The sequence below is a fragment of the Phragmites australis genome, chromosome 9, assembly GCF_958298935.1.
Source record: "Phragmites australis chromosome 9, lpPhrAust1.1, whole genome shotgun sequence".
Taxonomy (NCBI): Eukaryota; Viridiplantae; Streptophyta; class Magnoliopsida; order Poales; family Poaceae; genus Phragmites; species Phragmites australis.
The window spans coordinates 7,947,899-7,961,794 of record NC_084929.1 but is presented as its reverse complement, the minus strand read 5'-3'; the positions used below and the strand labels follow the sequence as shown (position 1 = coordinate 7,961,794).

Sequence of the window (13,896 nt, the reverse complement as noted above, 5' to 3'; positions counted from 1 at the left end):
TGTATACTTGTCTCAGATTGTTATCCTTTTGTCTCTGTATATGTGGAATAATATTATTGCTCATATTATCGCAAATATTACAACAATCCAGAAATCCTACTATTGCTTCTGAGATGGCTAGCTCTAGCTCCTCTGCACTCCCACCGTCGTCCTCGGACGCGATTAAGCCTGAGTGCTTTGATGGGACCGGCTTTAAGCGCTAGTAGGCCCGGACGAGGCTGTGGTTGATGGAGCTCGGTTTATTCTGGGTCCTCACCGAAGAGCCGCCCGCCCCCCAGGGGGAAGCCGTGCTAGACGAGGTCGAAGGAACGCGTCTTGACGCGTTAAGGGCCCGTTGGGAGAAGGCAAATGCTTCTGCCCTGGCACATCTCTTGGCCGTTCTGTCGAACAGGCTCTTTGACGTCTACGTGAGCTTCGGGAAAGCGCGGAAGGTGTGGACGGAGCTGAATGACAAGTATGCTGAAAGCGACAACGGCAACGAGTCCTTCATGGTGGCAAGCTACCTGAACTTTCGCATGGGAGATGGCAGATCAGTCATGGAACAAATCCATGAGCTACAACTGATCGTGCGGGACTTAGGCCAGTATGGCTGTGTCCTCCCGGAGAACTTTCAGATTAATGCCATTCTGGCCAAGCTGCCTACTTCTTGGCGTGACTTTGTCACTGCACGTCGGCATTTGAAGCAGCGATTGACTCTTAATGAGCTCATTGCTGCGATAAATGTCGAGGAGAAGTCCAAGGCAGGCTATGGTGGGGGGAAGGCGTCTGCTCAAGCAAACCTTGTCGAGCACAAGAACCATCCTGGCAAGAATGCGAAGAAAGAAAAGACCAAGCCTGGTTATTCGGGACCGAAGGCCAATGCAATGAAGAAGAAGAAAAAACCCGAGATTGTCTGCTACGTCTGCGGCGAGTCGGATCACAAAGCCAACAGATGCCGCAATCGTAAGGGCAAGGGGCCAACACCTGAGCAGCAGAAAGCAGCCAAAGCCCAAGTGAATGTGGCGGTTGCAATGGCCAATGATACTGGCAAAGGCGACTCCACTAGTGGGTATATACCTGAGGCCTATATGGCAAATTCACTAACAAGTTGGTGGATTGATACAGGTGCAACAAGGCATATTTGTGCTGATCAGACATGTTTTACTTCTCTTCAGGGCGCAGATGGTGGATCCGTACTGATGGGGAATGGGGTCTCGGCAGCAGTGCGCGGAGTAGGACAAGTGAGCCTGAAGTTGACTTCTAGCAAGACTCTTGTCCTGAAGGACGTGCTGTTTGTACCTTCCATGACCCGTAATTTACTCAGTGGATCGATGATGTGCCGGCAAGGAATAAAATTAGTCTTCGAGTCGAATAAAGTAGTGATGACCAGGTGTGGGTCATTTGTAGGGAAAGGCTATGATTGCGGAGGCATGTTCCGCATCTCTATTCTTGATAGCTCTGCAAACATTTTCCATTCTTCGTATTCTAATAAGAACATTGATATTTGGCATTCTCGCTTGTGTCATGTTAATAATGAAGCAATTGTGCGTTTGAGCAAAATGGATCTTATTCCTTCATATAACTATGATAAGAGCCACAAGTGCGAGGTGTGCGTGCAAGCCAAGCAGCCCCGCAAACCGTTTAACTCGGTCGAGGGGAGAAGCACCTCGCCGCTTGAGTTGATCCATTCTGATCTGTGTGAGATGAATGGAATATTAACAAAAGGTGGCAAGAGATACTTCTTTACTCTCATAGATGATGCTACTAGGTTCTGCTATATCTATTTGCTCAGAACAAAGGATGAAGCATTAGAATACTTCAAAATCTATAAGGCCGAGGTGGAAAACTAGCTGGGGAAGACAATAAAAAGACTGAGGTCTGACAGAGGTGGGGAATACATTCCCAGGGATTTCTCCGAATTCTGTGAAGAAAGTGGCATAATCCATGAATTTACGCCACCATACTCACCACAGGCCAACGGAGTAGCCGAAAGAAAGAACCGAACAATTTGTGATTTGGTTAACACCTTATTACAAAGTTCTGGTATGGCTAACTCATGGTGGGGTGAGGCTGTTCTCACAGTAAATTATGTCCTGAACAGGGTCGCCCCTCGGAATCGCGAGGTAACCCCTTATGAAGGATGGAAGGGGAGAAAACCGAATCTGTCCTATCTTCGTACCTGGGGCTGTTTGGCTAAAGTTCATATTCCCCTGCCGAAGAAAAGGAAATTAGGACCAAAGACTGTCGACTGTGTCTTCCTAGGTTATGCACACCAGAGCACAGCCTATAGATTCCTGGTGGTCCATTCTGAGGTCTCAGACATTGCAGTTAACTCGATAATGGAGTCTCGGGATGTGACATTCTTTGAGCACATCTTTCCGATGCGAGCAAAGGAGATTAGTTCCCATGATTTTTCAGTTGATAACCATGTTCCTCAGAGTGTTGATGACACGGTTCATGATTTGGAACCTAGGAGGAGCAAGAGGCAAAGAACGGGAAAATCACTGGGAGATGACTTTGTCACCTATGTCGTGGATGATGAACCACGAAACCTTTCAGAGGCATACGCTTCACCAGAAGCGGAGTACTGGAAGGAAGCAGTCCGTAGTGAGATGGATTCGATCATCTCTAACGGAACCTGGGAGTTGGCAGACCTCCCAGTTGGATACAAGCCGGTCGGCTGCAAATGGATCTTCAAGAGAAAACGGAGACCCGATGGTACTATAGAAAAGTACAAGGCCCGATTAGTGGCTAAGGGTTTTACGCAAAAGGAAGGAGAGGATTACTTCGATACTTATTCTCCTGCAGCCAGATTACCTACTATCCGCGTGCTCTTAGCACTGGCAGCTTCGCATAATCTCCTTGTGCATCAGATGGATGTCAAGACTGCTTTCCTTAATGGAGAGCTGGATGAGGAGATTTATATGCAGCAGCCAGATGGATTCGTGGTAACAGGACATTAGCGTAAAGTATGCAGGCTAATCAAATCCCTGTATGGTCTCAAACAGGCCCCTAAGCAATGGCATGAAAAATTTGATACTACACTGACTTCGGTCGGCTTCTGTGTCAATGAAGCCGATAAGTGAGTGTATTATCGCTATGGTGGGGGTCGAGGTGTCATTATGTGTCTATACGTGGATGACATATTGCTATTTGGGACAGATATAGAAATGATTAACCAGACTAAGTCTTTTCTATCTCAGAACTTCGACATGAAGGACCTGGGAGAAGCTGATGTAATTCTAAACATCAAGCTCCTAAAGGGCGAGAATGGGATAACTCTCAGTCAATCCCATTATGTGGATAAGGTGCTTACACGTTTTGGTCTTATAGACTGTAAGCCTGTAGCCACGCCCTATGATCCAAATACTAAGCTGAAGAAGAATGTAGGTCATGGAAAAGACCAGTTAAAGTATTCGCAGGTGATAGGTTCTCTTATGTACTTGGCCAGTGCAACTAGGCCTGACATCTCATATGCAGTATGCAGGTTGAGTCGTTATACGTCCAACCCAGGAGATGATCATTGGATAGCACTGGAGAGGATTCTCAAGTATCTGAAGGGGACAAAGAACCTTGCAATTCACTACTCTGGCCATCCTGCAGTCATAGAGGGATTCAGTGATTCCAACTGGATCAGTGACTCGGATGACATGAAGGCTACGAGTGGATATGTTTTCACTCTTGCAGGCGGAGCAGTGTCGTGGAGGTCATCTAAGCAGACCATCCTTACTCGCTCCACGATGGAGGCTGAACTAGTAGCGCTAGAATCAGCAGCTGTAGAGGCAGAATGGATTAGAGAACTCCTTTCTGACCTGCCGATATTGGATAAACCAATTCTGGCTGTTCTCACCTACTGCGATAATCAAACCGTTCTGGTTAAGGTGAAGAGTAGGAAGGACAATATGAAGTCTTCGAAGCATATAAAACGGCGACTTAAGTCGCTAAGGCATGCATTAGAGACGGGTATAATCGCTGTGGATTATATTCAGTCTGAACGGAATCTGGCTGATCCTTTCACAAAAGGAATGGCTAGAACAGTCATTCAAGCGGCATCAAGAGGAATGGGATTATTACCCACTGATAAGGTTCACACCGGCAGTAACCTATCCTAGGAGATCGGAGATCCCGTGAACTAGGCTCTAGGATAACAAGCTGTGTGGATATAAGAGCAAATTGATCCCATTTGCTGCTCTGCTCTTCTGTAGGAGAGGATGAGCTGTTAGCTCTTAATGAGTTCAGTACCGTATGGTATTAGATGTCGTTCTACAGGATATCTAGGAGAACTCAACTATGTGAGTGTGATTGTGTGGTCGCAATCTCAGAAAAGCGGGGTACTTTTCTGGATGACACTCATGAATCAAGGTACATGGACATGACCATAACGTCCAACCCGAGAGTTAAGGCAATAGCAGCCTAGTACAGGGTGTTGTATGTGAGGAGGCTCTCACATCAAGGCTGAGGATCAAGGCTTAGTCCTCCTTATCCTGTGTGAGCCAATTCACATTCAACTAGGTAACATGTTCAAACCCGAAAGGTACTGTTACTCAAATCCTGTATATCAAACCGATAACTCCAACATTAAAATTTGGTGGGGAATGTTGAAGAAAATATGAATTTCAATGTCGTCTTGGGCTTCTTTCTTTGCTGGACCAGCTGGCCCATGCGTCATTGTGCTGTCTAGGCCCATTCGGTGCTGGACAAAACCGGCTGGGGCTGCTAGGGCTGGAGCGGCGGGCGCAGGCGGAGAAAGCAGTGGCGGCTGCGCAACCCTCAGCGACTTCGTCAGAGGTCGTTGAGATGGAGGGCGTGGAGGTCCCATATCTAGGCCGGCTTCCTCTCCCTGCGCAGGATGAGAAAGAAGACCTTCCCCTTTCGGTTTTCTCACTGTCTTCTTCTTCGATTTGGTTGTCATCTGTGAGTTGGAGTAGTAATTTCTCAGTGCTCCAATCCAGGTGCTTCGGTTCTTGAAGAGATTGTGTGGGGATTCTTTGTGTTGGTGGTGCTCGGAGCTGTGAAAGCTTAGGCTCACCCGTACGCGCAGTTGCGGTGCGGTGAGGCACTGTATCTCCGACTTCCTCGCCGACGGCTACTCCGGCGAATAGGATTTCTGGGTCAGCGGCTTGGTTGCCGTGCCCTGCCTCCTTGATTCACTCGTTTGAGTGCATCGCACTGTGAGTATATCCAGTTCGCATCTCTTTTCTTTCTCTACAGATCTGGACAGTATAGGTGCTTATTTACTTTGCTCGGTGATGAATCCATATGCATAGACTGGACAAATTTTCAGTACAATAGTTAGTCTTGTGCATTATCTAAGAGATTGTCTTCTTTGTGGTGGTCACTGGTATCTAAGTTCCTAGTGTTACTTGATCTGATCTGACCAACTGAATGTATGCTCTGATTATCATTCTGGTGAGTTGTATGGAGCTTGAGCTGATAGCTGCTGTCTGTACCGAGTGTATGTCTTTTTGTTTCCTGACTCAGTAGCCAAATTGGGTCTTTGGCCTCCTGTCAGATTTAGTTGTTGTGTATTTGTTTTTGGCACAACATTCTTCACTCAGTTTGTGATAGCAGCTAAGATCAGAGTGATAATATATCTTCATTAGGTACTGCGCAAGTTCTAGTCTAGCTGTTATCTGTTAATTTTGTTCAGTCAATGATGTACTCTTTAGAACAGTTAGGGAGCAGGATTGTATATGTCCTGAGGCCAACTGTTGTGTTTATTCTGAGAGTTCTTTTATTTTTCATAAGCACCTATTGTCTAGATTTTGTGATATGCATGATTATGGAATCTGGTAATCTTATTTTTCAGTTATCCTTTTCAAAGGTCATGTATACTTATCTCAGATTGTTATCCTTTTGTCTCTGTATATGTGGAATAATATTATTGCTTATATTATCGTAAATATTACAACAGTTTCGCCCTCGCCTACTCCCTTTGCCGCCACCGCTCCTCCCCTCCAGGCCGTCTCCTTCGTCGCTCGGGAGCCCGGCACCGTCCGGATGCAACGGATCAATGGCGGAGCAGAACAATGTGGTCGCTGGCCGTGGGGAAGATGATGCTAACAGGAGTTCGGCTGCTGTTGGCCTCGAGGAAGAAGACCACTGCAGCACGGCTTCGGTGACAAGATCCTGGTCAAAAACGTCCGAAATTGAAGGAGGAGCTCGCCATGGGCACTGTTGAACCGAAAGAGAGGTAGTTAGGCTCCCCGACAGCTAGCGGTGTTCACGGCGGTGCTCAGACAGCGGAGTGCCTCGGGCTGCTGTGCGCGTACGCTACTGAGCGAGAAGTGGCACGGCGTGGCAGGAAGCAACAGAGCGGAGCAGCGCCGCTGCAGCGATGAGCTGATAGCGGAGAGATGGAGTGATTTGGCTTGATGGGAATACGGTGGTGGATCTCAGCTCAGAATCCATGACCTCGATGGCGGGATAGAAGCGAAGGGCTCTCAGATGGCTCTAAGCTCGTGGAGAAGAGGGAGGAGCTGGCTCGGTTCTGCCTGTAAGGAGGAAAGGAAGAGATAGTGCATAACTCGCGTGTTCAGCTCGGTGGAGGTCCGTGCTGCGGCAGGACGCGAACACGACGCATAGAGCATGCTCTGCTGTGCTAGCGGGCGAATTCTGCAGCTGGCAGCCACACTACGCACTATATTGAGCGGAGAACAACTTCTCTCATTTATTCCCTCAATACTATATTACTACGCGGGGCAAAATTGGCGTGCTCTCAGCCCCTCTCACTCGTTGTAGCTCACTAGTTCTTTTTTATTTTGCTATGTAAAGTATGATAAAAAAAAAGATTAAAAAATTAAGTTCACAAATTTTGTACATATCAATATTTATTTATGAAATTATTAATGTTAAACATATTAAATTAATTATAGAGAAAACAATAGTACTTTTATGCATGCATATTTTTTTTCATATTTTTTTTTAGTTTTAGATATTTTTCTTTGCATTTTAAATTTTTTAGCCGATTTATTAATATAAGTAATATTCATTTCGACATTTTTCTAAAATTTCTCAAAAAAATTTGCATATATATATGTATACGTATATATATATATATATATATATACGTATATATATAACTATACATATATATACACATATATACATGTATACCTATATGTATATACATGTATAGTTATACATGTATACGTATATACATATGTATATATATGTATACATACATACATATACATATAGGTATACATGTATATATATATATACATGTATATACATATATATATATATGTATATACACATACATATATAGGCCCACTGCTACAGTATAAGAGGCCTGAGAGGGTGTCGATTCCACCACCGTTAAGATATAAGTACTGATACTGATACTGATGTGCCGATAGTTGGGCCCTGCCACTTCATTCCCCGATCAATGGATCGGCATGTTCCAGCGAGTTCTGGTGCTCACATGTCTTCAGAGTATAAAAAAAAAAGGTCTTAAGCTCAGCCAAGCACCAGAAATAGAAAAAACGCACTAGAGCTACTGTGTCGCATTACCATGGCACCAAACATTGTACAAGGAAACACTATATCGTATTGTAACTGATGTTCCTAGATATTCAACAAAAAATATATTTATTCCATTTAAAAAACAATAAAATATCTCGCTCATTTATTTCCTCTAACATGTATGCCCAAATAAAATCCAGCGTTTTCCATCAGAAACTTTAGTTGCGTATGCCTAGATAAAATCCAACATTTCCCTTCGGAAACTTTAGTCGTCGGCAGAAGAAAAAAAACTCCCTCATTTATTTCCTCGTACATCTACGTCTAGATAAAATCCAACATTTCCCTTTAGAAACTTTAGCTGCCGACGAAAACTTAGGTCGCTAGTAAAAAAAACTTATGACCTCATTTTTCAAATTAGTAGTTCTCTCATTTATTCCCTCATACACGTGAGACCAAATAAAATATAGCGTTTCCCTCTGGAAGCTCCAGTCGCTAGGGCAATTTCTTCGAGTCACCTTTAGCCGCCTGTGGAAACTTTAGTCGCTGGCAAAAAAAAAATCGCAACCTCATTTTTCAAATTAATACTTCTCTTATTTATTCACTCATACACGTAGGACCAAATAAAATCCATTGTTTCCCTTAAAAACTCTGGTCGCTAGGGCAATTTCTTCGAGTCAAAATTCTGGATTTACTTCCCTCACCATTGGTAATTCATACTTAAAAATGACAATGATAAAAAAAAATAAAAATTAGATAAAAAATTGAACCGTTGTCTGGCACAAAAATAATCGACAGAAGAAGAACTCATAATTGATTCAGGGCCTTAACGTAATAAATAAAAGCTATAATCACAAAATTTCAATGAGTGCGTTTGTAAAAAAAAAAACATTGATCTTATCCTTTAAATACAGCCTACAAATCAAATCACATAATATTCTAGCATTACATTTATTTAAGACGGGCGTAGCAACCGCGCCATTCTAGCTAGTATATCACAATTAGAAACATTTTTAGGAGGCAAAGACAAGTCCTACCGTGTGCCTCCAAAATACCATACAACAGCAAAACAAATGCATACTGATATAAGAGAAAAAAGTTGGAAATGCAGCAGGATGTGTTTTCTAAGAAAAAGATATATTTATACCCAGCAGGACATATAAGCAATATAGATTTTCAAGTAAGGATATTAGAATGTTCTTTTAGGACGGATGATATTATAACATTGAACATATGTTTACAACTCATCAGTCAGGCTCATAATCTACTAAGTAGATTTTCATCAATTGCCTTGTCAATAAAAAATGATAAGTCATAAACTTTTCAATTAAGCCTTCATCAACGAAAGTCAATATTTCCAGCTGCAACGGACCACATGGCGCGGCAATGCCACGACAAAAGACGGTGGCATCAGGTGATGTGGGCGGGGTACAGAGGAAGCCTAACCCTAACCGCCTCTGCCCCTCTCCTTTTATATGCCGTGGGGGTGCATCCAGACCGGCTGTGTGGGCCGCCAAAGGCCACTGGGCGGTTGGCTTGGCCCGATAGAAAAAAAAAGCAGAAAAAATAGAAAGAATACATAAGGGTCCCTAGGTTTTTATGAAATTGGGCCCTACCTGTGTGTTACAATTTAAAGGTCAAGCCCCCGGGCTTCATACTAATCACGCTTTTAGTTGTTTAACTCATGTAAAGTTATGTGTTTAACCTTTAGCAATTAGCACATTATAAAGCATATTTTATTGCTTATATTTTTTCTACCTGACGACAAAAACGTAACACACGACATAGAATGTGTATCTTTTTAACATTTTTAATACCCTTTTGGATTGCCTCTCTTGTGAGAATACTTCTTTTTGAAACGCTATAATTTATGTAACATATACATGAACCAATCAAACAAAAGTATTTATCCAATTCGATTTAACCAAACTAACAGAGGTATACATAAGAAAAGCAGAAAAAACAATTATATATATATATATAGGAAAACTAGTCTGTACTCCCGAGAGTACATACTCCTAATATGATATACCACAAAAATGAACTGGATATAGATACTCCAATGTGAACTACATGAAAAAATAGAAAAGAAGTCATCAATTTTATTAGATTTTGATAATACCTTTGTATTTGTACGTAAAATGTAATACACTAAAAAAAATATGTGCCAACCACATAAAAACCATACATACCACTTGGATGATCTTATATACTCACATACTTCACGTACATACCATTTATCACACGAGATACTCTCTATGTAATGAGATACATATGTGGGAGTGCATACTCTCGGGAATACCAAATATGCTTCATATATATATATATATATATAAAGGCGCACAAACGACTATTGATTCAGCAACTGATTAGGTTATATTCAAACTGCAGTATATGGTTGTCTCTAAACATTCTGTTGCTATATTCAAACAGAGAAAATCTTCTGCACCTTCAAATTTAATCGAGTTATCTGTATTTCTCAGTTCAGTTAGTCTGATCTCATATTTTATCCTTCTAATGATAGTTCTGCTCTGAAAATATTACAGATATGGTTAGCTCGGACGAACCAAAAGTTGGACATCCATTTACTAACTGTGAGTTTTCTCATGATCATTATTTTTTATGGGTTCTTGGATTGACTGGGTAATTAATTTGTTTTGCTAACTTGCTAGAATAACATTATTTAACAATAAATGTGGATGCAGGTAATTGATGCATACTCACTGATGGGTGACCTTGGTGGCATGGCTGAAAAGATGCAGAGTTTCTGTTTGAGGAAGTACTCTCTGAGACACATTGCGTCCTGAAAGAAATGTTGAATGAGGAATTATATTACTTTATTGGCAAGTTCTCGTCCTTCACAGCGCCACCGCTCCCCTGTTCTCACTCAACCCCCTCCTCTTTCCTCCCATTACGAGCACGCACACGGAAGGTAACATTCCTTATCCATACTCTTGTTGCTGCCATGGCGAATTCGAGATTTTAGGTATTGTTACCACCGTTTTGATATGGATTTTGTTTGTAAAATTTAGCTACATGTAAATATGATTTTATATACATTACCGGTCAAATGTTTCTAACCTAGGCAATATTTTTATTTGATCCATTTATCACCACGTGTTTTTTATTAGATCTATTAACAAACATGTCCTTTCTGTAAGGTAGCTGTTGTTTGCTAACTTGCTACAAGGAACCTGTATGACCTGGAAAATTATACCGAGAGGCATTAGAAGTAGTAAGTACCATGTGATGAGTTTTGACAGAGTATTGTTAGATCTGATTACTTTTGGAAGTGATATTGTTAAAGCTGATTATTTTGTTTGATTTTGTGTCCGAAATACTGAATTTTTGTTCATTTTCCAACTGTGCAGTGGTGAGCTTGGCTTTGATATGCTCCTTCTCGCGGATGAAGTCGCACCGGGGCTCGACGCCGCTGTGAAGCCTGATGCTGTGCCGGAGGAGACCGGGCTCGCTGTTGCTAAGGTGCTCTGGAGGTCTCTGTTACTGCGTGCACCAGAGGATGATAAGCCCCATTCGTTCCCTTCTCTTCATTAATAACAATCTGCGGTGCTGTGATAAGTACCAGGAAGCAGACTTCAAAGCAGCTGCAGCAGAGGCTAGGCATCCTGAGTGGTAATTGCCTGACAACGCTGGGGAGTACAATGACACTCCAAGAAGACCAAGTTCTTTGCAGAGAAGGGGAAGTTCTTTCTCACATGGTTCTCCAACAAACTAATCAAACATGGTGATAAGATCTTGGATGAAGCAAACAAGATCTTCCTCCCGTATTAGAATTTTCTTCTCACTTAAAACAAGAAAATATTTTGCTAAACAAAAAATAGAAGGCATTAGGTTCACTACAAGCTCAGATATCTGCGGATGTACAAGTGAATCTGGAATCTAAATGTGACATGCTCTAATATTTGCTTGAAGATCTCTGGCATACATGTGAAGGTGGGCATGGATGATGCTCGGTACCTTAGGAAGGTGAACCTCGAGATATACTTCAGCTACAAGGATCTCTCCATGGCACTCCAGAAGATGTTGAGCTGCTTCATCATTGGTGACTTCTGAGGTTATCTAAGTTTCTTTCTGATGCGGTTTGCCCGTGTGACTACATAAGGTCAGCTCTTACAAATGTTGATAAGTATGCCTCTGCCATTTTAAGGAGCTTATTGATGAGATCCACTGCCATAAGTGCTCAATGTTATAGATTTACTTGGAAAAATTAGAGTACAGGAGCTTGAGTAATTATTTACCAACAATAACAGTCACCTGAATACTTTTTATGCATATATAACCAAAAATGTACACAATAGTCATTAGACGCAGGAAAAAAACTATTACCATGCCACAATCTAAGTACCATCCTTGGCTCGCTCAAATTTTCATCAAATTGACTACTCAGCTGCTTCACCACTGGTGAATAGTATGCGGGTCTAAGATTTTTTTTGCATGTGCTATTTTGCTCATGATTACACAAGTTCTTAGCTAGCACAAGTGCTTAGATTTACCTGGAAGCTCACTGAGAAAATTCCGTGATAGGTTTCATTGAAGGGATCCTTTCTGGTAGTTGTGGTTGTATGCCAATACTTCTTACTTAAGCTCAAGTCTTACTAAATGTCTGTTCTTTTCAGTGCTCTTTGCCTTTTATTCTCGCTGCGTAGCAAAATTGTCAAATTTTGCTTTTCATACTTTACAAAATGGTTTTTAACTTTGCTCACCAATACATAGCAAATTCTTCAGTAACGGGTCAACAGAGCGCGCTAACTGCGCACTATTTTTCTAGTGTCACCTAACTTTGATCACAAACCAATGTTCTTTCATAGTCCCATACTATGATCTCCTCCAGAGTCTTCCCTGAACACCTCTTGATGCCACACCGAGCAGTGGAAGCACTCTAAGCTTACTGACTGCACCGACCAACGTAATTGCCCTACACTTACTATAAACTCCTCTACTAGTAGTCTCAAATTGCCAGCTTTGATACCAATTGTAGAAAAATCGATGTCTCCGACCTTGACACCGACTCTTTGGAAGTGGTACCAAACTAGAGTAATGTCACTTCTCTTGTGGACCTATACCCACACTACACCAAGAAGACCTTTGTTGGGGGAAAAATAAGCCAGCGTGAGGATAACGGTTGAAGATCACCATCCTGGTCCCCCCGAACCCTCTACTAGAAGTTCCATCTCCGATATCATCAGATCCTCTCACGGTACCCCTTCGCGCCTACGAAGCCTTCCCTTGACTCCGCTGGCTCAACCCCCCGAGGCCTTCCAAAACACGGCCTCCTGAAGCCTCAATCCTCCAAAGCTGCGGCCTCCCAAAGTCTCGGCCCTTCGGGGTACCGCCTTCCAACACCTTTACCTCCCTGCTCTACGCCTCCCAAGGCCCTCGCCTCGGGATGGTCAGGCCACCTTCCCGAAGACATTAGGATGAGTCAGCAAGCCCTGGGAAGATCTGCCGGAAGGAGAGCGCCAGTCGTGCTTTGCCTGTCAGGAAGTGACCGGCATTAAAGGCCTAGGCTGATGGGCACCACTCTAGCACCCTGGCGTAGTGAGGGCTATCCTGACACCCCTGACAGTGCGGCGCCAGGCCGCAATTGGCGACCGGCTCACCCTCTTCAAGGGCAGGCACCACGATAGTTACAACGGTAGATATTTATCTCCCAGGTAGGGTAGAAAAGTATTTATCTGGGATAAAACCCAGTAAATCGGTCGGATGCCAGATATTGGTACATTATGGTAACTTGTACGCCAAGCTACGCATAGCCCTATAAATAGGGGCCATAGCCGCCTGGGCAAGAAAAAGGGGCTAGATGGTAGAAAGACACAGAGATGGCAAAACACCAAGTCACGCTGTGATACTCCTCCCAGATCGACCCATTTTTTCTACCATCAATACATTCGTGGTGCTCCTTCCTCTTAAACTTCGTCTTCAAGCTTGAGTCTCCTCCTTAGAAGAAACTCTCGCCGTACTTGCTAGGGCAAGAAGAACTCTTGCTCCAATAGCACGCCGTCCATAGGGATTCGAACACAAAAGTGCTAAGAGAGGTAGGAATCCACCAGGAAAACCACTAGAGAATTAGCTAAATCCGCCATACCCACTGTTGCAAGCATGCAACCATATGCATGGCTGTCTCAGCCATACGCACCATATGCATACTCCAGCCCCGCTGCCGTGTGGGGCGGTGTTCCTCCGACCTTGGCCAACCCAGAACCCTGAGTCGGTATAGGAACTACAGATGGCGTAGAGGCCTTCCAGCCCCTACACAACGAAGACATCACCGCCTCAGGATAGGACGCGGCTGAAGCCACAGCCAAGTAGGGCGTCTTCCAATGGTTCTAGGCGGTCCAACCCAGGAATGCTCCCAACTGGGCTTGGTCCCCAGGTGTCCCCTTTGACCACACCTGGGATACCCCGAGCAAGCCAACATCTTCAGAAAGTCTG

General features: G+C 43.4%; 1 protein-coding gene across 1 annotated transcript; it reads left to right on the top strand.

The window, feature by feature from the left end:
* Nucleotides 1-218: 218 nt before the first annotated feature.
* LOC133929701 (uncharacterized) lies at nucleotides 219-1,278 on the top strand. Its single transcript, XM_062376488.1, has 2 exons — nucleotides 219-1,048; nucleotides 1,155-1,278. Exons 1-2 carry the CDS (start codon nucleotides 228-230, stop codon nucleotides 1,177-1,179), a joined length of 846 nt encoding a protein of 281 aa, XP_062232472.1. The 5' UTR covers nucleotides 219-227; the 3' UTR covers nucleotides 1,180-1,278.
* Nucleotides 1,279-13,896: the final 12,618 nt, after the last annotated feature.

Coding starts and splice junctions, on each gene's coding strand:
- LOC133929701 (XM_062376488.1), top strand. CDS start 228: ATGGAGCTCGGTTTATTCTGGGTCCTCACCGAAGAGCCGCCCGCCCCC. Junction 1,049..1,154: donor AAAGGCGACTCCACTAGTGG/GTATATACCTGA, acceptor ACTTCTCTTCAG/GGCGCAGATGGTGGATCCGT.